The sequence below is a fragment of the Hyla sarda genome, chromosome 7, assembly GCF_029499605.1.
Source record: "Hyla sarda isolate aHylSar1 chromosome 7, aHylSar1.hap1, whole genome shotgun sequence".
Lineage (NCBI taxonomy): Eukaryota > Metazoa > Chordata > Amphibia > Anura > Hylidae > Hyla > Hyla sarda.
In genome coordinates, this window is record NC_079195.1 from 81,929,207 (window position 1) to 81,956,563 (window position 27,357).

At 44.0% G+C, this 27,357-nt stretch overlaps 1 protein-coding gene across 2 annotated transcripts in view; it reads right to left on the reverse strand.

Annotated features, from left to right (window-relative positions):
• ZNF365 (zinc finger protein 365) overlaps positions 1–27,357 on the reverse strand; it is a 77,174-nt gene that overhangs the window by 32,981 nt on the left and 16,836 nt on the right. For both annotated transcript variants that reach the window (XM_056529833.1, XM_056529832.1), the window contains exon 2: positions 12,560–13,300. In XM_056529833.1, coding sequence (XP_056385808.1) covers positions 12,560–13,287 — 728 coding nt within the window. In that variant the 5' untranslated portion in view covers positions 13,288–13,300. The remainder of the gene's footprint in view (positions 1–12,559; positions 13,301–27,357) is intronic.

Below are 27,357 nucleotides of genomic sequence, written 5' to 3' on the forward strand. Positions count from 1 at the left end.
TCTGTGATAGATAGAATTGGCTGGAAGTTCCAGCAACTAAGCATTTGCATTTAATTGGAAAAACACCTGTAAATGACGTTGGGATCAAATAGAGTCAATCAGTAGGTGCTGTACTACTTAAAAGGGAACTCCGGAACATAAGTTCTTATCCCCTTTATGACTCTTCTAAATTCATGGACCTCTTCCCATAGAGATACATGAAGAAATGAAGAAAAATGCACTGAATGTTGCTGAATTGGTGGTGGTCACATACAGAATGCAAAGTTCAGATGTAATAGTAAAGCATCAATCCTTTTATTGATACTTAATCCCTCTTTCTCAGATTGATGAGCAGTGGTGGATATAATCCAGGAAAAATAGGAATTACCATCGGGCGCTTCTCCTCCTAGGACATACATAGGCAGCAGTCCATGTAGGGTTAACAGAGTATCTTTATTTGCAACTAAAGATACTCTGTTAACCCTACATGGACTGCTGCCTATGTATGTCCTAGGAGGAGAAGCGCCCAATGGTAATTCCTATTTTTCCTGGATTATATCCACCACTGCTCATCAATTATCCAGCCGACCGAGAGGGACCTGGAAAGGAAACCCGTGGCTGCTGACCTCCACTTCACTTGCGATTCTATATGCCTGCAGAGGTGTTGTGCTCTAAGCACAACGTTATCCGGTAAGCCTCCCATTTTTTGCGCACATTGAAGCCTAAACGATAAAACTGTCTGCACTAGGAGTGCACCTGTCTTTTTGTCTTTTTATATTCACTCTTTCTCAGATTGGCAGATTGACAGGTATGCCAATCTGAGGAAGAGGGATTTTGCCCTCGAAATGTGGTATTGCCATTTTATTGTTTTATTTAAGTATCAATAAAAGGATTGATGCTTTATTATTACATCGGAACTTTGCGTTCTGTATGTGACCACCATGGATTCACCACCATTCAGTGCATTTTTTTTCATTTCCTGCCAAGGATACCAGCATTTGCACTGACGGGCTGCAGATCCCCGCCTCTACAGTACCCCTATATTGGGGTGATATGCATGCACCCAAGGGGGTTAGAAGGTAAGAGACAAGCCTACACTTCTTGCTAACACACCCTTATCCACAGAATTACATGAGACGCCATCCTCCTGCCTTTTTTCTTTTATTCTACTTCACCATAGAGATACATGGAGGAGGCATGTTGGCCCCTGCTTCGTGCAGTGGTGGACAATAATTCCGTGCAGAGAGCAGAGGACGCTCCGTGCATGAGGAGAGCCAGGTTGCTGGGCAGCAGATGGCAGGGGGCCCAGCAGTCAGACCCCACACTATCAGAGACTTATCCCCATCCTGAAGATAGGGGATAAGAGCCTTTGTGCTGGAGTTCCCTTTTTAGGTGCATGTACTCATTGATGGCTGGTAGCTCCCTCTGCAGCTACATGAGTTATCAACTTATGTCAGCATAAGCTGCTTCTGCTGCTTCTTTGGATACTGGGTAAGGTTGGCTACCTTTCCTTTATCTAGTGCACTGTGCAGGACCTTGAAAAAGCTTCTCTTTTGTACACATACAGTAGAGGTAGCCAATGCCAACTGTATCTGTCACAAAGCATGCTATGCAATCAGCGTAATGTGCATTGCATGGAACAGGGACACCTGTCTTTGGGTCCATGCTCCTCCTAAATACTTTCCATGGCACCTTAAACTATTTTAGTAAAGCACCATAAAAACAGGAACAGGGACACAGTAGGTATGCTGCCACCTTGAATGCACCAAACCTTGGTTATAATTCCATGTAAGTCATCGATGCATAAAGCATCACTGGCTTACTTGGTTCAGGTCGGAAAGACATGCTAAGCTGGGCACAGAACACTTTTCCCAGCAAGTCTTTAGAGGTATTTCAGCAATGCATAATTCATTGCTGTCTTCATGTTCAGTAAGTGGGGCAGGGAACTCCTGTTGAATTTTATAGGACTCACCTATAGAGATATAAAATGTTGGAATGTAGCAACTGAGGCGCTGTAGAGGTAGACCATTTTGGCGCTGTAGGTAAGGGATAGCAAATCTCAAAGAGGCATCGATTTTGTCAAGGGTTCCAAAAATGTTTCCTTTTTGGAAGTAACAACGGCTTTTTTAGTTTGCCTAGCGAATAAGATGGCCAGGATTTTGTTGAGGGTTCAAAAAAATTCCACATCTTGGAAGTAGCAATAGTTTTCTAGTCTGCAAAGCAAAGAAGATGGCAGGGATTTTGTCGAGGGTTCAAAAAATGTCCCCTTTTTGGGAGTAGCAACAGTTTTCTAGTCTCCCAAGCGAAGAAGATAGTACACGGAAAGTAGAAAAGGACCATTCAATCATAGGCGCTGTTTCATCCAAATCAAATTCCAGATAATACCGAAGGGTGAATCCAAATAGATTATCCTATTATTATCCTGTTTGTGCATACTTTTTGTTATTTTAATAAAGAAATCTATTTGGGTTCAACCTTCGGTATTATCTGGAATTTGATTTGGATGAAGCAGCGCCTATGATTGAATGGTTCTTTTCTACTTTCCGTGTACTGCATTGAACAGGTATATGGGTGATATGCACATTTTTCTACTCAACAAGGTGAGTGGCCACACAGTCTGAACTCTGTGTGCTTCTCTCAGACCCATATCTAGGGTCCTCACTGTCTAAGGGTAACCCACGAGGTGCTGTCTCTTTCTTTTTTCTATGTCTACTACAGGTTTAAGCAAAGAAAATGGCAAGAATTTGTCAAAAATTCAAAAAATTTCCCTTTTTTGGGAGTAGCAATATCATTTTAGTCTGTCAAGCAAAGAAGATGGCAAGGATTTTGTAGTGGATTCCAAAAATGTCCCCTTTTTGAGAGTAGCAACAGTTTTTTGTCAAGTAAACAGTAAATAGAGTGATCCTTTTTTGGAGATCATGGGTTATGTATGTGTAGGCCTAGTTGAAACTACCAGCAGCAAGGGTGATGGTGGACTAGAGGGACTATTAGTAGCCACAGCAAAGCAGGAGGTAGAAAAAATATTTTTTTTGTTAATCTGGCCAGGCGGCCCAAGCCTGGCTGGATGTAGCAGCAGCAGCAAGGGTGACGGTGGACAAGTGGAATTAGTAGTAGATAGTGGAATGTAGGAGGTAGAAAAATTTGTATTTTGTAAAATTTGACCAGGCGGCCCATGCCTGGCTGGTGGTAGCAGCAGCATCAAGGGAGAGGCTGGACTAGAGGGACTGGAGGCATCTGAATTGACGTTAAATGTTCTTCCCGTGTATGCGTGGGGTTTCAAGGCTTGGCTGGAGGTTGCAGCAACAGCAAGGGTGATGGCGGACTAGTGGCATTGGTAGTAGCCAGTGGACAGCAGGAGATAGAAAAAGTATGTTTTGATTAATTTGGCCAGGTGGTTCAGGTCTTGTTGGAGGTAGCAGCAGAGAAGCAGCTGAATTGACTTTAAAGCGCAACTGTCATGAACTTTTACTGCAATAACCTGCACACAGCATGTGTACTGCGTGCAGGTGGTTTGTATAACAACCTTTCTACCTAATAGTTCCCGGCTTTTATTACCCTAAAAAAGGCTTTTTATGAAAGCTACGGACAGTCGGGTAGGCGTGGCTTGAGGTCCGCAATGCCCCACTGACTGTAATTCAGTGCTGGGACTCTTTGGGATGGACACACAGGTCCCAGCGCATGCGCCGTTCACTTCTTCTAACGTGCATGCAGCTGCGTATAATGATTGCAAGCGCTCTCTCTCTCCGCGTCTCTCTACTCAGGGCGCACTGCGTAGGCGCCCTGAGTAGAAAGATGGCAGCGGGAGCTGAGGGAGCGAGCACTCGCAAGCATTATACGCAGCGGCGTGCACGTTAGAAGAAATGAATGGCGCATGTGCTGGGACCTGTGTGTCAATCCAAATGGCTGGTTAGGGCTATAGTAAACCAGCAAATCATATGATAACCTAGGTTATCATGTGATATGCTGGTCACCTTGACGTCATGCCACCGCCCCCTGCTCCTGACTCTTTCTTTGGGTGCCAAAACACCATGCTTTTTATATATTTTCACCATTTTAAAAGTTCGCACAAACTGAAACAGTAAAAGCTCTAGAGCTTGGTGAGCCAAGCAAAGCGCAAAATTGGATTCTCCAGGCTCAGCTCGCTCAACACTAATTGCTAATACTGAACATTGTTATGCCTAGGCATAGCACTGATAAGTATTATCTAATACTTACTTTTCTGGTCTGCTGAAAGGCAGACTAAAGAAGCAGAATGCAGAGGAGTGGTGTGGAGCAGATGAGAAGACCTCCAGCCACCTTCACAGCTCATCGGACCCCCCAGAGTCGTGCCGCAGGTGGTCAGATGAGTTTTACAAAGGCCCTGATATGCTTCAGATTCTGTGATCAGTATTGATAAAGGCATCTGAAGGGTTAATGGCGGGCATCAGTGTGATCGCTGATGTCCGCCATTACCAGTGGGTCCCCGGCTGCTGATAGCATCCAGGACACGCCATGCATAAAGCGATTGTAGCTCCTATGGTTGCTTCATGTACAGGTTGTATATGTACGCCCTGGTGCCTTAAGTACCATGGCATCAGGACGTTTATTTACGTCCATTGTCCTTGAGGGGATATTATGATCAGTTTGCTGCTGCTAGGCTACCTCATTGCGTGTAGAAGTGGAAGGACAGAATTACAGCTCTTTTGTTCTTTTCATAGGCCAGATAAACAAGGCCTTGACAGACAATGGCACAGAAAGTGAAAGATTTGTAGGAGAAAAAAGCTGGAGGCAATGTTCCTTCCTCCACCCTCTATAGATTTGTATGGCTTGTCTTGTAGACACAGGACAAAGCTGAAGTGATTTTCAGAGACGATTTGAGCAGCAGGAGGAGGGAGGGCAGAGAGGGAAAAAGTTTGATAGCAAAAGCAAAAAGCATTTTTGTCTATATTACAAAATGGATTATATTCCTTTGTGTTATTTATATATGCAAAGTTTGTGTCAACATTACGGTGACCCACGGGAACTAACAGCTTGCTTATAACAGCTAAGTTATAACCCAACTTTCTCATTTTTAACAGCATTAATTTACTGCACCTTGGGGGGGGGGCTTCTTTTACATACAGGAGCCCCCTGAGGTACATTGCATTTTATTAGTAGTATAAGAAACCTTCAAGGCAATTTGCATTACCGGTATGCTACAAGATGGTCAGCTTCTGGGGAGGTGCAGTGCTCTAAATAAGATACCACATCCAACTCTGCCCTGGTCTGACAAAGAATGATCCGACAAAGAAAGCAAATCAGGGTTAACAGATTGAGCAGACAGGAAGTTAAAGGCACAAGACCACAAGATAAAACGCCCAATATTTTTTTTTATTACATAAAATAAATATTAAAAGGTAATTATTATTTTATTACATACAAAGGTCACCTGTGCTTAATAAAATAAAAAAATAAAAACATTTTGATAGAAATGTTTGTTTGCTTAAATAAGTAATTCACACAAAAAAATTATTTCAGATGTACCAAATTTCAGATGTTGTAATACCAACATCTGAAAATGTGAGTCTTAAAGGAGAAATGCGGCACAAAATGTTTAACTTTCCCTGTGCCTGGGCTGCAAAAAAAAGCAAACTTTAACTCACCTTCCTACATTCCCTCGTTGTGCCGGTATTGGTGTCCTGTTCCTCTGGCTCTGCTCGGCTCCCTGTTTCTTAGGCTCGGAACATCACACTGCAGTCAGCTTATCGCCGGCCGCAGCGATGTCCCGCCTCCGGCGGTGATATGATGAGCACACTGTATGTAAATAGCCCAGTGTGTGGCATTCCGAGCCTAAGAAGCAGGGAGCCGAGCCGTGCCGGAGGAATGGGACCTCGATACCGGCGAAATGGGGGAACGTAGGAAGGTGAGTTAAAGTAGTTTTTTTTAGTTTTTGCAGCCCGGGCACAGGGAAAGTTAAATGTTTTGTGCCACATTTCTCCTTTAAGGGTTTAGTTTAGATTTGATCTTCAAAGTCCCTCTTCTACTTATATACTGCAATATGTGAAATAGGGGAAAAACTTTAGGAAACTTGATGGTTATATATAGTGTTCATTAAAGCTTAATAGTTCCAATAGAATATAGAATTTTACCTTTTAAGTTGTCTTTATAGCAATATTCTCTGTTAAAACACAGCCACATCTTAGAAGCCACACACTAACTGCAGATACACACTAACTGCACATACAGAAACAATTGTAGCATTGGGGCCCAGTGTTAGAGTATGATCTTCTGTTCTAATGGTGCCCATACACCTTAGAAAAAAAGTCAGCTGAACTCGCAGGCAGGTTCAACTGGCTGCCTAAAGTGTATGGCAGCCTCCCGACTCTCACTCAACAGTGGAGAGAAGGGTTGGGCATGTTGGATTTGGAGTGTTGACCCTACTGTTGTGAAAGAAAAGCAACTACAAGAAGAGTTTGGCTATGGATGACCCCTTTTCTTCTCATAGAAGGACAAATTAAGGTTTGGTCAGGTGTTTAAGTAAATGTGGAGCAGCTAAAGCAAAAAAAATAAATAAAATGGCGCTAATTTCTTTGAATATCCCAACCCGACCAGTGTACCTCTATGTTATGGCTTTGCACACCATGGACCTGCAATAATTTAAATAATCACCAAGTAGCCTGGTGTTTACTCTAGAAGATGAATGGTTTAATCTGGGATTAAATGTTTAGAAGGATAAGGATAGAAGGAGAAAGGATATGTAGGAAAAGATTAGATTGGCCTAGACAGAGTTTCTGAATTGAGAACATTAAAACCACCTATATGTAAACTGAACAAGTATGTTTATCTTTTTCATATAAATAATCAATACAAATACATAATCAATACAGCTCTAAAGCTCCAATTGACTTTAATGTGACAATGGGACCTTCAGCACAGAAATTAAGAGACCTCTATGTTCTCTGCTAGATTATTGGACTTCTTGCTTTAATTTGTCCTCAATATTATACATGTATAATGTTGTGCAAAAGTTTTAGGCAGGTATGGAAAAAAGTCTGCAAAGTTAGGCTATGTTCCCATTACCATTTGCATCCGTCTCATTCAGGACGGACCCTATTCACTTGAATAGGGTCCATCAGAGATCCGGTAGTTTACTGGAGTAAAAATATTGTGTATAAACAATTTTTTTCTCCACCAAACTGGATGGAATTGCCAACGGAGCTACATAACGGAGCCTAATGGCAATGTGAAAGAGGCCTAAGATTGCATCTGATTGACAAAATCACTATCTTGAACATAAAGAAGAACAAGTAGTCCTGGTAATCATGATATGGCCCCCACAGAACCCTGAACTAAACATCATTGAGTCTCTCCTGGATTACATGAAAAGTCATAAGGTTTTGAGTAAGCCTACACAAGATCTGTGCTTATTTCTCCAAGATGTTGGAAACAACCTCCCTACCAAGTTCATTCAAAAGCTGGACGTGTACCTAGAAGAACTGATGTCGCTTTGAAGGCAAAGGGGGAACACACCAAATATTTATGATTTAGAGCAAAGCAAGAAAGAAGTTAAAGAGAATCGGTTAGCTCATATTTATGTTAGAAGACACCATCAGATAGGTGACAGGGTAATAATATTAAAGTGTACCTGTCATCAACAAAATCTTTTTATATAATGTAGATACTACCATTATATGTATAATTGTAATATACATTGGTTAAAAATTGTTTATATTTTTGGGTGACAAAAATGCTGTCCCTGCAGCACTTGCATGTGTGTCTCTATAAGGAGTAAGGAAGTGAGGACAGGACAAGCAGGGATCCGTGCAGGCTCCTGGCTTGTCAGTCATCCTGATGTTTGAGTCAGGAGCATGTTATAGAGCCTCAAAGAACACTGTCCTGCTTATTCTTAGTGCACAGAGTCCTGCTTGTCCACCCCCACTTCCTGTATTTGGACTCCTCATAGAGACAGACATGCAATAGCTGCAGGGATAAAAATATATACATTTTTTAACCAATATATATTACAAATATACATTAAATGGTATTATCTACATTATATCAAAAGTTTTTGTTGATGACAGGTACACTTTAAACATACCTTAGTCAGTATTAATGGGTTTGCCACAACCTCTAAAATGATGATCTTCTCCTTTAGGCAGGGTCGAGCTGCTTAAAAGGGTTATCCAGGAATTAAAAAAACAGAGCAAATTTATTTCAAAAATAGCACCACGTCTGTCCCCATGTGGTTTGTGGTGTTACAATTTGGCTACATTTACTTCAATAGAACTGAGCTGCAGAACCGCACCCAATGAGGAGACAGACAGGGAGAGGTTTTTGAAAGAAATTATCTCTGTATTTCTATTACTGGATAAACCCTTTAAGAGCCCCAGCACTGATTAATACTTACAAAAGTATATTTGACATTCCTACCCTGTCACCTATCTGATGGTGTCTGCAGCTTGTAACATAAATATGAGCTGATTCTCTTTTATTTCATTTGCCTCCTGGAATGCCCTTCTTCCCTGCCCTGGTTGACTGATGTAGAGGGCACTAAGCCCTGACTCCAAATTCTAAGCGATGCCGTGACTCTTAAGCAGCTTGGTCCTTTTTCATTGACACTTGAGCCCGGGAACAATATCATCATCTTATCTATACATAAAATTCAATGGCCCTCATTTACTAAGAGTGGAGTGTCGGTTTGTGTTTGACTTTTTCTTTTCCGACCTTTTTTCTCTTGGTATTTACTAATCTGTCGCACTTTTCCCGATCTTTTTAGCAGGGAAAAAATCTGTTGCACAGTAATTTATATCGCAGGGTTCATCTGTCGCATGGTAAAATCTGTTGCAGGGTTAATACTGTCACACATTAAAATCTAGCGCATGCATAAATCTGTCGCAATGAAAATTATGTCGCAGTGCGACAGATTTTTAAAATAAAAACTGGGAAAAGAAAAAAAAATTATTTGTGAAAATATATATGTATAGAAATATACATATATATAGAGAGAGAGAGATATTAATAAATTTTATAAAATAATCTATTTTTTTATACATATATGTATATATACACACATATATATAGATGTATTAAAATGAGTGTATATATATATATATATATATATATATATATATATATATATATATAAGCAAAAGACGGCTGCAGCACTCAGCACTCAAAAATAGCGAAAAAATGTGGTAGCTTTAATCCATTAGGAAATACACAGATGCAACGTTTCAGCTGCCAGTGCAGCCTTTTTCAAGCATACAGAGTTACTGAACAAACCAGTATATACCGTCTGTGGTACTCAATTACAATCAGTGTTACATTTTTTCACAATTTTTGAGTGCTGCAGCCGTCTTTTGCTTGTCTACATTTGGGACCAGTGACCAGGGTCCATCCTGCTGCTTGCACCAGAATCCTTCTTTTGTGGTGTGCTGCCCTCCACTATACAATCTTAATTTACTACACTTTCTGAAACTTTCTACATCCTTTAACCCCTTAAGGACGCAGGACGTAAATGTACGTCCTGGTGAGGTGGTACTTAACGCACCAGGACGTACATTTACGTCCTGTGCATAACCGCGGGCATCGGAGCGATGCCCGTGTCATGCGCGGCTGCTGATCGCAGCCAGGGACCCGCCGGCAATGGCCGACGCCCGCGATCTCGCGGGCGTCCGCCATTAACCCCTCAGGTGCCGGGATCAATACAGATCCCGGCATCTGCGGCAGTGCGCGATTTAAATGAACGATCGGATCGCCCGCAGCGCTGCTGCGGGATCATTCATAACGCCGGACGGAGGTCCCCTCTCCTTCCTCCGTCCGGCTCCCGGCGTCTCCTGCTCTGGTCTGTGATCGAGCAGACCAGAGCAGAAGATGACCGATAATACTGATCTGTTCTATGTCCTATACATAGAACAGATCAGTATTGGCAATCATGTTATTGCTATGAATAGTTCCCTATGGGGACTATTCAAGTGTAAGAAAAAATGTAAAAAAAATGTAAAAGTAAAAAAAAAAAGTGAAAAATCCCCTCCCCCAATAAAAAAGTAAAACGTCCGTTTTTTCCTATTTTACCCCCCAAAAAAACGTTTTTTATAGACATATTTGGTATTGCCACGTGCGTAAATTTCCGAACTATTAAAATAAAATGTTAATGATCCCGTACGGTGAACGGCGTGAACGAAAAAAAAAAAAAGGTCCAAAATTCCTACTTTTTTAATACATTTTATTAAAAAAAAAATTATTAAAAATGTATTAAAAGTTTTTTATATGCAAATGTGGTATCAAAAAAAAGTACAGATCATGGCGCAAAAAATGAGCCCCCATACCGCCACTTATACGGAAAAATAAAAAAGTTAGAGGTCATCAAAATAAATGGATTATAAACGTACTAATTTGGTTAAAAAGTTTGTGATTTTTTTTAAGCGCAACAATAATATAAAAGTATATAATAATGGGTATCATTTTAATCGTATTGACCCTCAGAATAAAGAACACATGTCATTTTTACCATAAATTGTACGGCGTGAAAACAAAACCTTCCAAAATTAGCAAAATTGCGTTTTTCGTTTTAATTTCCCCACAAAAATAGTGTTTTTTGGTTGCGCCATACACTTTATGATATAATGAGTGATGTCATTACAAAGGACAACTGGTCGCGCAAAAAACAAGCCCTCATACTAGTCTGTGGATGAAAATATAAAAGAGTTATGATTTTTAGAAGGCGAGGAGGAAAAAATGAAAATGTAAAAATTAAATTGTCTGAGTCCTTAAGGCCAAAATGGGCTGAGTCCTTAAGGGGTTAAAGTGTACAGTTTTCTTCCCAAAAAATTCCCTTTATTTTTGGAGTGGTTTTCAGAAAAGATGAGTGATTTTGGATGAAATGTAGGGAACACACCCCTTTTCCCCAAAACAACGACAATTTTGTAGGTTTTTTTTTCCACTCATTGATATGATTCATATTCTGTCGGGTTCTTTCTGTTGTACATTCTGTCGCACGGAACAAATTTAGGTGCCAAACCCGACAAAAAGAGTCGGAATCCTGTTAGTAAATGAGGGCCTATGTGTGTATGTGTGTGTGTGTGTGTCTATGTTCCACCATCACTTCCAAATGTCTAAAGATATTAACATGAAACTTGGTACACATGTTACTTATATGTCAACAACAAACATAGGGTAGGTAATTTAACCCTTACTTATCCCCATTTGCCAGGGGCGGGATTTTTGTTTAATGACCCATACAAGTCTATGGAAAATATATGTTATTGCATAACTTTCAAACGGCTGGAGATATTTCGATAATACTTGGTCACATGTTACTTACATGTCCACTAAAAAGAAAGGATAGTTAATTTAACCCTTAACTACCCCCATTTGTGAGGGTCTGGGTTTTGTTCAAAGTCTCATGCAAATCTGGGGAAAATGTATGTTCCAGCATAACTTATGAATGGCTAGAGATATTTCGATAATACCTGGTAAACATATCACTTATATGTCAAATAAAAATATATGATCGTATATGGGACTTCCAGTACCTTACTCCACAAGCTCTGCTCTGCATCTCCTGGTAAATGTGTCAGTCCGGCTTGCAAGCCACACCCTCCCCGCATGCCACACCCCATCTCCCAAAGACATGCCCACTGTTTAAGCCCCACCCCTTTTATTTTATACCCTTTCGGTCTGGCTTGCAAATCACACCCACTCCCACAAAGCCATGTCCCCTTCTATTTTCGGCTTACAATACCTTCACCTGAGGATGGGACATAAGGACGGGATATGAGGACAGGCTATGAGGACAGGATACGAGGGCGGGATATCAGGACGGGATATGAGAACGGGATATGAGGTCGGGATATGAGAACAGGATATGAGGTCGGGATACGAGGTCAGGATATGAGGACAGGATATGAGGACAGGATATGAGGACGGGATATGAGGTCGGGATATGAGGAAAGGATATAAGGACGGGATTTGAGGTCAGGATATGAGGATGGGATATGAGATATGGATATTAGGTCGGGATATGAGGATGGGATATGGGGACGGATTATGACAACAATATATGAGGTCAAAAGCTTCTTCCTTTGTTGATTTTCCTCTCCAACAAGAATTAGGAAGGAAAAACCGGGCAATGACGGGTACTCAGCTAGTATGTTACATAAAATATACTGTATGTTTGATATCTTTGTATTGTAACCTGACAATGTCTGCAGCTCATATCATAAATAAATCTCTTTCTACCTTAAAGTAGACCATCATTTCATCCTATGTAAAATCTACTTGGGATGGGCGACATCTTGGGATGGGCGACACCTTTCTCACTTCCGCTGGAATTTCGGAACTCAGTTCTCGATGTCCAGGTTAGGTGATGTGACGTCACACGGCCACTGACAGCGATGTCCTACCTCAGCCACTGATTAGATGACTGGCCATGTCACATCACCAAACACGGATGCTTCAAACACCGGGAACCTAGTTCAGTAATCCATTAGCGGTGCGGGAGCAAAGAAGAGAGGAGGTTTTGTCACCCTCCCTGAGCGGATTTTACATAGGGTTCAATCTTAAAATTAAGTACCCCTTTAAAAAAAAGCCATTCTTTTTTTTTACAGCAGAAATAACTTACTCCTCCTTCCTTTGGAGCTCCTGCTCAGACTCTGTAAGTCGCTGACGAAGAATTGCAATCAGTTCCACCGCAACATCCACTTGCCGGCTGAGCGCTCTTTCTCTGCGCTGTACTTCCTGCTTCTTCTGGGAAAGTTGTAAAAAGGCAGCACGTACCTCCAGCAGTTCAGAAGTTTTTTGGCAAAGTTCCTTGTTGAGATTATCGATTTTCTTTTCTATGTTCTTATCCACATTTTCAGTCAGTTGATTTAGCACTGACTTCTCTTGAGGATCAAGCTGAAATTTAGTGCTTGTCATGGGATATCCGATGATATAGTGATTTTTTGTAGAATTGTCTGACAAGGAACTTTTAACAAGAGGGGAAGGCTTGTCTGATAGGATTTGTATAGGACTGCTGGCTTTCCTGCTCTCATTTTTCAAGTCACAATAAGTTGATGATGAGCTTTTCTGACTAAGTGCATCATCAATAGATTCCATCTGCTTTACATTGAGAGGTTCTCTTGAGTTTTCCAGATCAACCTCTTTCAGTGAACAAATTACCCCCGATTTCCCCCAGAAATACCTTTCATCATAGGTGTGCATATAGTCCAGATGGGCCCTCAAAGACGATAAGCTTCTGAAACGTGCATTTTCACCACATTGCGGGCAGCGAAAAGGCTTATATAAGTTACCATTTCTCACCGAGTCCTGCCATGGGGACCTGCCAGCTTCAGAGGTTTTCTGTTGCATTACACCAGCCAAACTGTAATGTAGGAAATAAAACATGTCACAATATATAAAACATGGACTGCTAGCAAAATAATCATAATAAAACACCACGAACATAGAATAGGCAACATGCAACTAGTATGACACCTCAGCTAATCAGAAGCACCCATACTCATGCTATTCCTTAGACTTGTTAGCAAAAAAGTAAAAGTAAAAGGAGTGGAGAAGTCTATATTTGCAGACCTTACAGATATTAGGCATCACTATTTTACATTAAAATTGTGTTATGTGTAGTACAGTATATTATGTTATACTTTCAACTTCAAGATTATGAAGAGCCAAAAACTTCAACTTTACTAAACTTAGATTATCATAATAGTAGTTTTAAAAGGGTTGTCCCACCATTAAGTTCTCTATCTCCTATCTATACAGTGCCACCAAAGATAGCCGAGCACTGTTTCTGACAGCTGCTTAAGAGAATGCGAATAATGGCAGATGGAAATTATTGGGGTTGTCCTAACATTATAAGTTATTCTTTATCCAAACGATAGGCATGAACTATCTGATTACTGGGGTCCGCCCAATGGGATACCGCTTCAATGTTCAGGAACAGGGATCAGCTTCTCCTGTGAAGATGGAGCAATGGTACACACGTGTGACCGTCGCTCCTTTCTGACACAGACCTTAACCATAAGAACTTAAAGTGCATCTCTCACCAAGAATATGCTTGTGAAGCTGCACACACTGTGCACTAGGGCTTCACAAGCATATTCTAGGCATATATTTATAGCTATGCTTGGCTTCTTTATACTTACAAATTTCAGCTTTATAAGCCCTTAGGGGAGTCAGGCAGACAGTCGGAGAGGCAGAGCCCTGGGTCCACTCTGCTCAGGGCCTTTGTTGCGTAGTTGATTGATCGGAAGGGCAAGAGTTCAGCAGAGCTACACAGGGAGGAAAGCTGCAGACAGGCAAGCCCTGCCTGTCAATCAACTGTCACGATGCCGGCTGGCAGGAGGTGGATCCTCTGTGCCAGAGAGGGATAGCGAGGACCGTGCTAGTGGACCGGTTCTAAGACACTACAGGTTTTCACCAGAGCCCGCCGCAAAGCGGGATGGTCTTGCTGCGGCGGTAGTGACCAGGTCGTATCCACTAGCAACGGCTCACCTCTCTGGCTGCTGAAGATAGGCGAGGTACAAGGGAGTAGGCAGAAGCAAAGTCGGACGTAGCAGAAGGTCGGGGGCAGGCGGCAAGGTTCGTAGTCAGGGGAGATAGCAAAGTTCTGGTACACAGGGTATAAACACACAAAAACGCTTTCACTAGGCTCTAGGGCAACAAGATCCGGCAAGGAAGTGCAAGGGAGGAGACTAGATATAGCCAGGAAACAGATGGGAACCAATTAAGCTAATTGGGCCAGGCACCAATCATTGGTGCACTGGCCCTTTAAGTCTCAGGGAGCTGGCGCGCGCGCGCCCTAGAGAGCGGAGCCGCGCGCGCCAGCACATGACCGCAGGAGACGGGAACGGGTAAGTGACCTGGGATGCGATTCGCGAGCGGGCGCGTCCCGCTGTGCGAATCGCATCCCCAACGGCCATGACAGGGCAGCGCTCCCGGTCAGCGCTGACCGGGGAGCTGCAGGGAGAAAGGCGCCGTGAGCGCTCCGGGGAGGAGCGGGGACCCGGAGCGCTAGGCGTAACAGTACCCCCCCCCTTAGGTCTCCCCTTCTCTTTATCGGGTAACTGCCTCCCCTGGGATGAGGACACCGGGAAAGGAAGGAGGGATTCCTCAACGGCAGGCAGAACCGCAGGAGTAGGAATGGGGAGAGAGGGCAGAGGGCGAGACCTGGCACGGGGCAGTGTGACACCAGGACGAGGGCCATGAGGGGACACAGAAGCTTGCCTGGGAGGGGGGGAGGGGCATTTCCTGTGGCAGGCAGAGTCCTTAATGACCTTAGGGGGACCGGATACAGGAGGAACCACAGAGTTACGGCAAGGGTTACTGGGAACCGGTTTTAGACAGTTCTTGGCACAAGAGGACCCCCAACTCTTGATCTCCCCAGTGGACCAATCCAGGGTTGGGGAATGAAGTTGAAGCCAGGGAAGTCCAAGGAGAATTTCCGAGGTGCAATTGGGGAGGACCAAAAGTTCAATCCTCTCGTGATGAGATCCGATGCTCATAAGAAGGGGCTCCGTGCGGAAACGTATGGTACAGTCCAACCTGGCTCCGTTGACCGCGGAGATGCGGAGTGGCTTGACAAGACGGGTCACCGGAATATGGAATTTATTCACAAAGGACTCCCGAATAAAATTCCCAGAAGCTCCAGAGTCCAGACAGGCCACGGCTGAGAGGGGAGAGCTGGCTGAAGTGGAAATCCGAACAGGTACCGTGAGACGTGGAGAAGCCGACTTGGCATCAAGAGACGCCACACCCACGAGAGCTGAGTGCGAGCGTGCGTTTCCCAGACGTGGAGGACGGATTGGGCAATCCACCAGAAAATGTTCAGTACTGGCACAGTACAAACAAAGATTCTCTTCCTTACGGCGATTCCTCTCTTCCAGGGTCAGGCGAGACCGATCCACTTGCATGGCCTCCTCGGCGGGAGGCCTAGGCGCAGATTGCAGTGGAGACTGTGGGAGAGGTGGCCAGAGATCTAAGTCTTTTTCCTGGCGGAGCTCTTGATGCCTCTCAGAAAAACGCATGTCAATGCGAGTGGCTAGATGAATGAGTTCATGCAGGCTAGCAGGAGTCTCTCGTGCGGCCAGAACATCTTTAATGTTGCTGGATAGGCCTTTTTTAAAGGTCGCGCAGAGAGCCTCATTATTCCAGGAAAGTTCAGAAGCAAGAGTACGGAATTGTATGGCGTACTCGCCAACGGAGGAATTACCCTGGACCAGGTTCAGCAGGGCAGTCTCAGCAGAAGAGGCTCGGGCAGGTTCCTCAAAGACACTTCGAATTTCCGAGAAGAAGGAGTGTACAGAGGCAGTGACGGGGTCATCACGGTCCCAGAGCGGTGTGGCCCATGACAGGGCTTTTCCAGACAGAAGGCTGACTACGAAAGCCACATTAGACCTTTCAGTAGGAAACTGATCCGACATCATCTCCAGATGCAGGGAACATTGGGAAAGAAAGCCACGGCAAAACTTAGAGTCCCCATTAAATTTGTCCGGCAAAGACAGGCGGAGGCTAGGAGTGGCCACTCGCTGCGGAAGAGGTGCAGGAGCTGGCGGAGGAGATGGTTGCTGCTGCTGTAGCTGAGACTGAATCTGCTGTAGCTGCGACTGGAGTTGCTGAGTCATGGTGGTCAAGTACGACAGCTGGTGATCTTGTTGGGCAATCTGTCGGGCTTGCTGGGCGACCAGTGTGGGGAGGTCGGCGACAACAGGCAGAGGAACTTCAGCGGGATCCATGGCCGGATCTACTGTCACGATGCCGGCTGGCAGGAGGTGGATCCTCTGTGCCAGAGAGGGATAGCGAGGACCGTGCTAGTGGACCGGTTCTAAGACACTACAGGTTTTCACCAGAGCCCGCCGCAAAGCGGGATGGTCTTGCTGCGGCGGTAGTGACCAGGTCGTATCCACTAGCAACGGCTCACCTCTCTGGCTGCTGAAGATAGGCGAGGTACAAGGGAGTAGGCAGAAGCAAAGTCGGACGTAGCAGAAGGTCGGGGGCAGGCGGCAAGGTTCGTAGTCAGGGGAGATAGCAAAGTTCTGGTACACAGGGTATAAACACACAAAAACGCTTTCACTAGGCTCTAGGGCAACAAGATCCGGCAAGGAAGTGCAAGGGAGGAGACTAGATATAGCCAGGAAACAGATGGGAACCAATTAAGCTAATTGGGCCAGGCACCAATCATTGGTGCACTGGCCCTTTAAGTCTCAGGGAGCTGGCGCGCGCGCGCCCTAGAGAGCGGAGCCGCGCGCGCCAGCACATGACCGCAGGAGACGGGAACGGGTAAGTGACCTGGGATGCGATTCGCGAGCGGGCGCGTCCCGCTGTGCGAATCGCATCCCCAACGGCCATGACAGGGCAGCGCTCCCGGTCAGCGCTGACCGGGGAGCTGCAGGGAGAAAGGCGCCGTGAGCGCTCCGGGGAGGAGCGGGGACCCGGAGCGCTAGGCGTAACATCAACTATGTGACGTAGGCAGAAAGAGGCGGTGCGGCCCAGAGCAGAGCAGACCTGGGGCTCCGCCTCTCCGACTATCTGCCTGACTTCCATAAGGGATTATAAAGCTGGAATTTGTAAGTATAAAGAAACTGAGTGTAACTATAAATATATGCCTAGAATATGCCTGTGAAGCTCTGGTGCACGGTGTGTGCAGCTTCACAAGCATATTATTGGTGACAGATGCGCTTTAAATCTAAGTACCATAGGGATTCAGGTCTTGTAGCTATATTATGGATGTTATAATATGGCAGTGTTATAGTCATCTAAAAATGGTCTTTCTTATATACTTTTGTGTACACTTTTGAACGTGGCAGTGGCATAGTCATTTGCCTTGTGTAATGAATATTAAATAATAGGGTGGAAGCACTTGTCTGTGTAAAGGATACCCAGTGATAGAAATATAATTTTAAAGTAGTACAGTTTAAAAAAAAAAACATATACCCTATCCACAGCACTTGTGTATCTCCGGCTCTCCCATAGAAATGCATAGAGGGGGCGTGCTGGCCACCGCTTCGAGCCGTCATCAATGCAGCTTCATTTATGAGAAGAACCGAGCTGCTGGGCAGGAGTTCGCAGGAGATTCCAGTGGGGATAGGGGATACATTTTTCAAAACTGGATAACTCCTTTAATACTGCATTATGAGAGATAAAATGTGGACCTTTATATGCTTATTCTGGGCTGTTTGGAGTGGATTTCAATAAGTGTTTTAAAGGTAGCGTATCTAAAAATACTGCGGCTAGTGCGTATATATGCCACTACATTAGGCTGAGATGCATCACTAAGCTATAGTGTGCGGATAATGGTAGTACAGACTAAAGCCACCTGTCTGACTGGTTTAAAGGAGTATTCCAGTATATAAAAACATATCTCCTATCCTAAGGATAGGGGTAAGTGACAGATCTCGGGGGATTCAGACAGCTGGAACCCCTTGCGATTTCCCATACCGGTCCCCGGCAGTTCGCAGGAAGGGGGCATGTTCGACCACCACACGAAGCAGCGACTTACACGCCCCATCAATACATCTCTATGGGAGAGCCGGAGTGCTGCATTGGGCAATCTCTGGCTCTGACATAGCGTTGCATTGAGGGGGCATGTCGGCCACCGTTTCGTGGTGCTCAACACGCGCTATTTGGACAGAGAGCCAGGACCATGTACATAAGATTGTGGGGGAGGGTCCCAGCAGTTGGACTTCCCGCGATCATATTTTTTAAGAAATACTAGGAGGCATGCATTATAGGAGTACTCCGGGATATAAAAACGTATGCCCTATCCTAAGGGCATAAGCTTTTATATCCCGGAGTACTCCTATAAAGCATGCCTCCTAGTATTTCTTTAAAAAAAAAACTATGAATTATAAAATGAAAAATGAAATAAACATTTTGTATCAATTTTCATTATCTCAATATAGACTCAATAGGTGGAAGTACTTTTTTCTGGGTTTTGGAAACCCCACTGTGTGTCTTCTGTTTTATTTATTATAGTGACGCACATTACCAAGTAATTGTGCATGTTTAATTTTGGCACATTAATAAAATATTAATAAGACTATGTCATACACTGAACACTGACTTGGCTTGTAAGGGAAGATGGAGACATGTTTCCCTCATGGCAAAGAGCCTAGAAATGCAACAGAAGCCATTTCTATTTAGTTTAAAAGGTTCTGGAGCAATACTTCCCTGAAGAAGAGGAACTCAAGGAATACCCCTTTAAACTGCATCAACAAGTGAATCACACTTAACCACAAAGCAGTTTCAAACACAACATACTTTCATATCAACAAAGTAATATCAAAAAGAGAAATGTAAAAGGTAAGCATAACCATAAAGAAAAAAAAGATAAAAAGTTAAAAGAAAATATTCTGAATAAAAAGCATGAGCCTTGCACCTTTTATTCTGTGTAAAATATCTTCCCTACAAAATTTGACCTGTTTAGATAAACGTTTTATTTTGTAGATTCTAAAGACCCTAAAACCAACAGTTTAGAGTTGGATGCTTTGGTTGTACAAACCATTAACATGCCCCTTCTGATTAAACCAATTCCACAATGTAGGTTTACTTAGTTTATTTTTTTTTTCTTTTAGGTTTGTTTTTTAGCGAACATGGGACAAAATGATGGCACAGCAACCGTGTGCCACAAATCTTGCACCCAAACCTACAAAAAACTGTTGGTTTCACTATAGTAAATCTGGGCTATTGAATGGAAACATTAAAGGGGGCCTATTATATATATATATATATATATATATATATAATATATATATATATATATATATATATATATATATATATATATATATATTCCAGTTTTACTACCTAATTAGTCTTTGTATAAAAAATATCCTAATAATTTCTCAATATACTTTCTGTATCAATGTTTCATAGTTTAATATGGGCTGTCAATCAATAGAAAGTAATTTCCTGGTAATGTGCCGAACTGTGGATAGGGGATACATTTTCATCCATGATATTGCACAATACGGCTCAAGTAGCAGCAAATATGACCAATAAATACAGTCATAACTAGAGATGAGCAAACTTTAGAAAAATTTGCTTCGGCCAATTCGCCAAATTTTTCGAAAAAATGTGGTTCGATCCAAATTTATTTGCGGTGAATCTATTTTAAAAACGGCTATTTCTGAACTACAGAGAGTCTCAATAGGGGTGTAGAACGCTTTGCTTTGTTCTAACACGCATAAAGGGTGAGCTGGGATAGTGAAATAATACTGTTATTCAGTATGACATGCAGATTACCGCAGAGCGACACAATGACAGAGCCTGGAGGTGGCATCAGTATGAGGAGACCATAAAGTGGCTGAAGGACACAGCGTGGAGGTGTTGGCAGCATGAGGAGACCATATCATGCCTAATGACACAGTGTGGAGATGTTGGCGGCAGCATGAGGAGACCATATAGTTGCTGAATGACACAGCCTGGAGCTGGCAGCAGCATGAGTAGACACTAGAAATTTAAATTGAAGATTTATGGTAGCTAATGCTACCATAAAAATTTTTTAGGCCCAGGCCCAGCAGCATCAACAAACCATATATTGGCTGAATGACACAGCCTGGAGGTGGCTGAAGCATGAGGAGACCATATAGCGGCTGAATGACACAGCCTGGAGGTGGTGAAGCATGAGAAGACCATATAGTGGCTGAATGATACAGCCTGAAGTTGGCTGAAGCATGAGAAGAGACCATAGAGTTGCTGAATGAGACATGGAAGTGGCAGCAGCAGTATTAGGAGTCCTGAAAGTGACCCGGTGACAGATTGGTGCAGTGGGAGGCAATACCAGTACCCGGTGACGAAGGTGGGTGAAAAAAGGTCTGATGCGGAGGAATGTTTGTAATTGGGGAGCAGCGCCTTAAAAATGTTTTGCACTATCCATATTTGTGAATTGTTGGTGTGGCACCATGGTCAATCTACTCTCATGCATCAGGCATTGGTGGTTGGAAATACTGGCTGATCCATGCCTGATTCATCTTCCCAAAGGTCAGTCTCTCCACATTTTTCATGGACAGACAAGTTCTCTTTGGGGTGACTATGGCCCCTGCCGCACTAAACACCCACTCTGATGGCACACTACTGGCAGGGCAAACTCTGCTAGTTGCGGCCACAAATCAAGTTTGGCTGCCTAGAAGTCCAGCGGATCTTCAAGATGTGTTGGCATGGGCATGTCAAGGTATGCCACCACCTGCTGGTTAAGGTCCTGCTCCAGGTGTACCTGCTGCTGATGAGTTGCTTCACTATGCGGGTGAAGAAAGCTACTCATCAGCAACTGTAGACTCAGGCTGCTGCTGATGGAGCTGGTACGGCTCCTGCCACCCCACCCCTCCCCAGCAGCCATGGCAGTGGAAGGTGAGTGCAGGGGGCCCCCGATTCAGACCTGTGAGAGGATGGACGATGGCGCTGATAGGCATCGGCCAACTGACTACATAGGATGCCTCTGTAGTAAGTCACTTTGTCCTCCCTCTCAGTGGGTGTAAAAAAGGCCCACATTTTGTGACGGTAGCGAGGGTCCAATAAGGTGGAGATCCAGAAGTCATCACGCTGCCAAATGGTGACAATTCGGCTGTCACTATGCAAGCGAGTATGCATCGTGCCATTTGTGCAAGTGACTCGGAGGGACTCCCTGCCTCCATCTCCACTGCATACTGCCACAGTGTGTCTGGGTCCTCTGTCTCGCCTTCCTCATAACCCTCTAGCTCCTCCTCCTCCTCTCCTGTCAGATTACTAGAAAAACCGCCCATTTGGTGAAACCTAAACTGTGCTCCACTGTGCCCCTCCCCCTCCTGTTCAGCCCCCACAGGGCTCATGTGGCCATGAGATGTAGGCACCACGTCTCCAGTGCCCTGACCAGCCATCGTTTCCAACACGTGTTGTACGAAATGAAGCAGTGGAATGATGTTGTTCATCTCGTAATCCTGGCAATTTACTAATAATGTGGCTTCCTCAAAGGGTCTGAGCAAATGGCAGGTGTCACATATGAGCTGCCACTGGTTCACATTGAAGTTACACAGGGGAGTACCCCTATCCACTTGGATCATCAAGAAATCAGTGATGGCTTTTCTCTGTTCGTATAGTTGGTCTAACATATGGAGGGTGGAATTCCAACATGTGGCAAAGTTTCCTTCCCATTGTTAGGATGTCTTGCAAATGGGGAGAACACTTTAGGAACTGCTTTACAACCAGATTGAACATATGTGCCAATGTGCCATGCAGGGCGCATGGCTCAGCCTTCCCAGTCGCAACGCATGCAAGATGTTCTTCCCGTTGTCAGTCACCATTGTTCCCAATTCCAGTTTTGGTGGAGTAAGCCATGCTCCGATGTCTTTACGAATGACTTTTAGCAGTTCCTCCCCTGTGCGATTTCATTCGCCAAGGCAAACCATGTGAAGAACAGCGTGACAACCGCCGTGCCCTGCACACATGGTATGCTGAAGAGCCACTGAGACTTGTCTGGGCAGTGGAGGCTTAGGACACAGTGGACAATGAGGAAGCGGAGTCGCACACAGGAGTAAGCGGCGTGACCTGTCCAAGTTGGTGTTGTGGCTGTGCAGGAACCACATTCACCCAGTGAGCCGTAAAGGACATGTATTATCCATGACCATAGTTACAGCTCCAGACGTCGGCACTGCCGTGCACTTTGGTACACACCGACAGGCTCAAGGACTGGCCCACCTTCTCTTCCACCAAATTGTGCAGGGTTGGTACTGCCTTCTTTGCAAAGAAATTACGGCTTGGCACTCTCCACCTCGCCTTGGCACAAGCCATCAGTTCTTTGAAAGGTGCAGAGTGCACCACTTGAAAAGGGAGAGACTGCAGCACCAGCAACTTGGACCGGAGTACATTCAGCTTCTGTGCATACTGTTGTCTCTTGGGCATGGCTTTGTGATGGATTGTAGGCGGAATGGCTGACTAAAAGTAGGAGGAGCAGGAGCATCTGGAGCGACAGAAGGAGAGTATGACACACAGCTCCCTTTGGCTGAGGTGGTGGAGCCTTAGCTGGCTAAAAGATGGAGTGGCATGCCACTGGGTTATGCAGCAGGCTGGACCACTACATCGTAGCCACGGTTCTCCCAGGCCGCTTTATGGTGGCGAAGTATATGTTGACGCAGGGCCGTGGTGCCAACATTGGGACCCTGGCCATGCTTCACCTTCTGCCAACATATCTTGCATGTGACTATGTGAACCTCCTCCAGATGCTTGATGAAAAACTGCCACACCACTGAGTAGCTGATTTTACCACCAACAGTCCGCACTAACTGACTGCTACTGCCACCGTATCCAGGACGGTCTCCCAATAGGCACATTTGGCTCCAGAATTTCCACTTCTGCCACCATGCTGACTGCCAACCATGCTACCACCTTGCTGGCTCAGCTGCTGCCTCATGGGCAACCTGCCACTCTCTTCTCCCAATGATGATGAAGCCCCTTCTGCACCCGGCTCCCAATTGCGATCAGCTTCATCATCATTAACAAGTGTCTGCACGTCACTGATGTTCTCCTCAGGTTCCTCAACAGTGTCTGCTTGAGGACCCTGAACCCTTGCAACAACGCCTCCCATGTCACTCTCCTCATCACTACTTGCCCGCCTAGCAGGGGAAGTGGCAGATGTCTCCTTCACTTCTTGGCTGGGCAGTAGCTGCTGACTGCCCTCTATTAGATCATCCTCACTGAATAGTGGAGCTGAACCCAAAGCATGAGATACTTCTTTAGGGGAGGGAACAGCATAGGACAAAGGAAATGGGAGGACAGGGGCTGCTCCCGGGCCATGCGAACTGAGGGTTGTGTCTGAGGAACACACCGACTGTTGACTGGAGGTATCAGATGTCACTTGTGATGAAGTGGATGACCGTGTTAACCAATCGATGACGGCAGATGGGCTGCTGGTCGAGACACGACCGCTAGCTGATACCGGGAGCTCATGCGTGTCGCTGCAACTCCTTCTGCCACTCGCAACCTCTGCCTGATGAATTTAGGCCTCTGCCACTCCTCTGTGCACGTCCTGGCACTTCTCTGCCTGACATACTTAGCGCACATATGAGGGGAGTACTATACGCTACCCTACGCTTAAAACAGTATTTGTCTAGATCAGCAGGTGTGTACTTTTGACTGTCCTTTCACAGTATATTGGCCCTTGACAGATTAACAGGTAAAAAATAGTACACTACTTAGATGTAGGTATGTAGTATGCACTTATGAGGGCAGAAAAATGATGTACAGTACGCTTACAAAAACGTATTTTAGTAAAACACCAGCCAGTGATTACTTTTGCCTGGACTTTCACAGTATGTAGGCCCTTGACAGATTAACAGGTACAAAATAGTACACTACTTAGGTGTACGTATGTGGTATGCACTTATGAGGGCAGAAAAATGCGATATAGTACGCTTAAAAAAAAAAAGGTTTTTTGCACACCAGCAGTACACAACAGTGCTGCAGCACAAAAAAGCTGTGAACTAAACACAAAATTGCACTCTATCAAAGACTATTAGGAATGGACTGCTGTGTATTATACCGTCTACAGACTAGTCTAATGGTGGTTAATGGCTGCAGGGAAAATCCGTTTCAGTGAAAAAAACACTGCTCTCTGTCCACCAGACAGAGGACTAGGATGTGAAATGCTGCTGGAATTAGCTTTTCTGTATAACACACACACAGCGATGTCCGTCCTATCTCTAGGCAGTGTAATGAATGATATGATGAGCCGCAATATGTCTGCCGAATATATAGGGCTGTGACATCACAAGGGTGACTGGCTGCTGATAGGCTGCATCCTGCATGTGTTTCAGGGTCATCTTCCGCCTACTTCCGTTCCCGACTTCCCATGTACTGTTCCGTTCCTTGCCCCATGTACTGACATGTGGATCCGCCATTTTAGATGCCCTGGAGCCTGGACCGCAATAAATGGAGTTTAATGAAGTGATTTGACATTTGTTGCGAATCGAATATTTAATGAAGTTCGTAAGGAATTCGGATTCGTTAGCTTTGATTTGCTCATCTCTAGTCGTAACCCAATGGCAAATATAGCAGAAAGTATAGAAAACCCTCAAGAGATATAGATGAAGGACCAGACAGGGCAATGTGCCACAGTATATTGATCGGACAGATGTCCCTCGGAACCTTTCTGATCAATATACTGCTGCACATTTCCCTGCCTGGTCCTTCATCTATATCTCTGGAGGGTTTTATATACTTTCTGATATATATTTTCCATTGGGTTACAACTGTATTTAAGGCTATTTGAGCCTTATTGTGCTTTAGATTAAAGGGTACTCCAGTGGAATTTTCTTTTTAATGAACCAGAACGTTTAATAGATTTGTAAATTACTTCTATTTTAAAATCTTAATCATTCCAGTACTTATCAGCTGCTGTGTACTACAGAGGAAGTTCTCTTCTTTTTTAATTTGTTTTCGGTCTGACCACATGCTCTCTGCTGACACCTCTGTCCATGTCAGGAACTGTCCAGAGCAGGAGAGGTTGTCTATGGGGATTTTCTCCTACTCTGGACAGTTCCTTAAAAAGACAAAGGTGTCAGCAGAGAGCACTGTGGTCAGACTGAAAAGAAATTCAAAACGAAAAGAACTTCCTTTGTAGTATACAACAGCTGATAAGTACTGGAAGGATTGAGATTTTTAAACAGAAGTAATTTACAAATCTGTTTAACTTTCTGGCACCAGTTGATTTAAAAAAAATGTTTCCACTGGAGTACCCCTTTAAGTACAGATATTATTTTCTACCCATATGCAATTAGTCATTGAGTGAATTTTGTTATTGAGCTTTTGGGGGTGATGGCTATATTAGGAAAAGTGTTTTGGGAGGGATCCATGCCCCCCTCTTGTGGAATTGGTTTAAATAGAAACTTTTAAATGTTTTTAATCTTATGGTTGTCTTGCATTTATGGTGTGTGCATGGATTTAATAAAGATCTATTGTTTTTGCACAAATTACTAGGTGTGTGCCTTATATTGGTGTATTTCTTTCTCTATTGGTTGTTCAGTCTAGTGTTTGTTACACCAGGCAGCACCCTTATAGAAATGTCTCGTGGCTGAGCTTACCATAATAGTTTATTTTCCATCGGGAGTGGGCGCTGGCATAACAAGCCAGTGCTTGTCAAAAAAAATGTCTCAATAGACGGCAATGCATTTCTGAGTGGATTCCGACAAAATATTGTAAATTCTTTCATCAGAGTCTGGGGTCCGGAACTTCCAGGACAGAATCTCTATCACAGAAAATCTGTAGTGTGAATGGTGCAGCAGAATTCCATTAAGAACAATGGGAGGCTGCTGCACCATATTTTCTCAGTGGAATTCCATAGAATTCCACTCAGAAAATACGTAGTGTGAATGAGTCCTTAGGGCCAGTTTACACTGAGAAATTCTTGAGTGGACTTCGCTTGCAGCAGCTTTCCAGTGCTGTCAATAGAATTCTGCTGCTCAGTTTACACTACAAAAATGAAGCAGCAGAAATAATTGTAATTCTGCGCGGACTGCATAGCTGTCAATAGGGATAGCGCATGTCCGCATGGTCATAGCCCGCAGCGCTCAGAATGGGCAGAAATTCTTAGAGTGAATGTACCCTAAGTGTAAGACCTGACCTGTGTGACCATCACATGGCCACGAGGCGAAAATGGATTAACAGTAGGCAGAGATAATGAAAACCAGTATTGCAGAAACCACAAGATCCTCTGTAAGTCTACAATAATGTCTCTTATTGGATGACAACAAGCAGAGATCTTAGATTTGCATCCAATGACTGACTGATTTGGTTAAGTCAGAGAGAGCACGTCATCAGAAGACGTGAACAGAGGTAGTGGGATTCCTCAGGTTATTTTGGACGAGGGATTGATATACAAGGTACATTAAAAATGGTGTAAATGTGCATGAATAATCTTTATTTGATTAAATCAGAAACCTGTGTAAATATTTTGGCACACTTACATTCCTCTATAGCTGGTAATGTAATATTAAAGATATCCAGTATCCTAAACAAGCTAGAAACACATTGATCACTTTCTAAATATATGTGTTCTTGTATAATTAGAATACATTTAGACATCTTCGGTATATTCTGCTCTGCTTTGTATGAGATACAAATACTTCAAACTCACAAACAAGGATACTGTACACATTGCAGAATATTCCCAGTCGGAGACTTGTAACCATGCAACCACTACAGTAGGTAATGCATTCATCATAGACTGTAACATGATGGATTAACCTACATAATCACCTAAGGTACAGTATATCTAATGCATAAGATGGATGGAATATTACACTGCATTATATTTTGCAGCTGTGGAAGAAAGCTGTCATGGCTGTCCTCGTCTAGATGTTGTGAATTGAGGGGTTAATCTACAGAAAGACAGCCTCATTCTAGCTGGTATTGTGCGTCGGTGCTGGATGCTGGCAGGCAGGGGTAATGGACGGT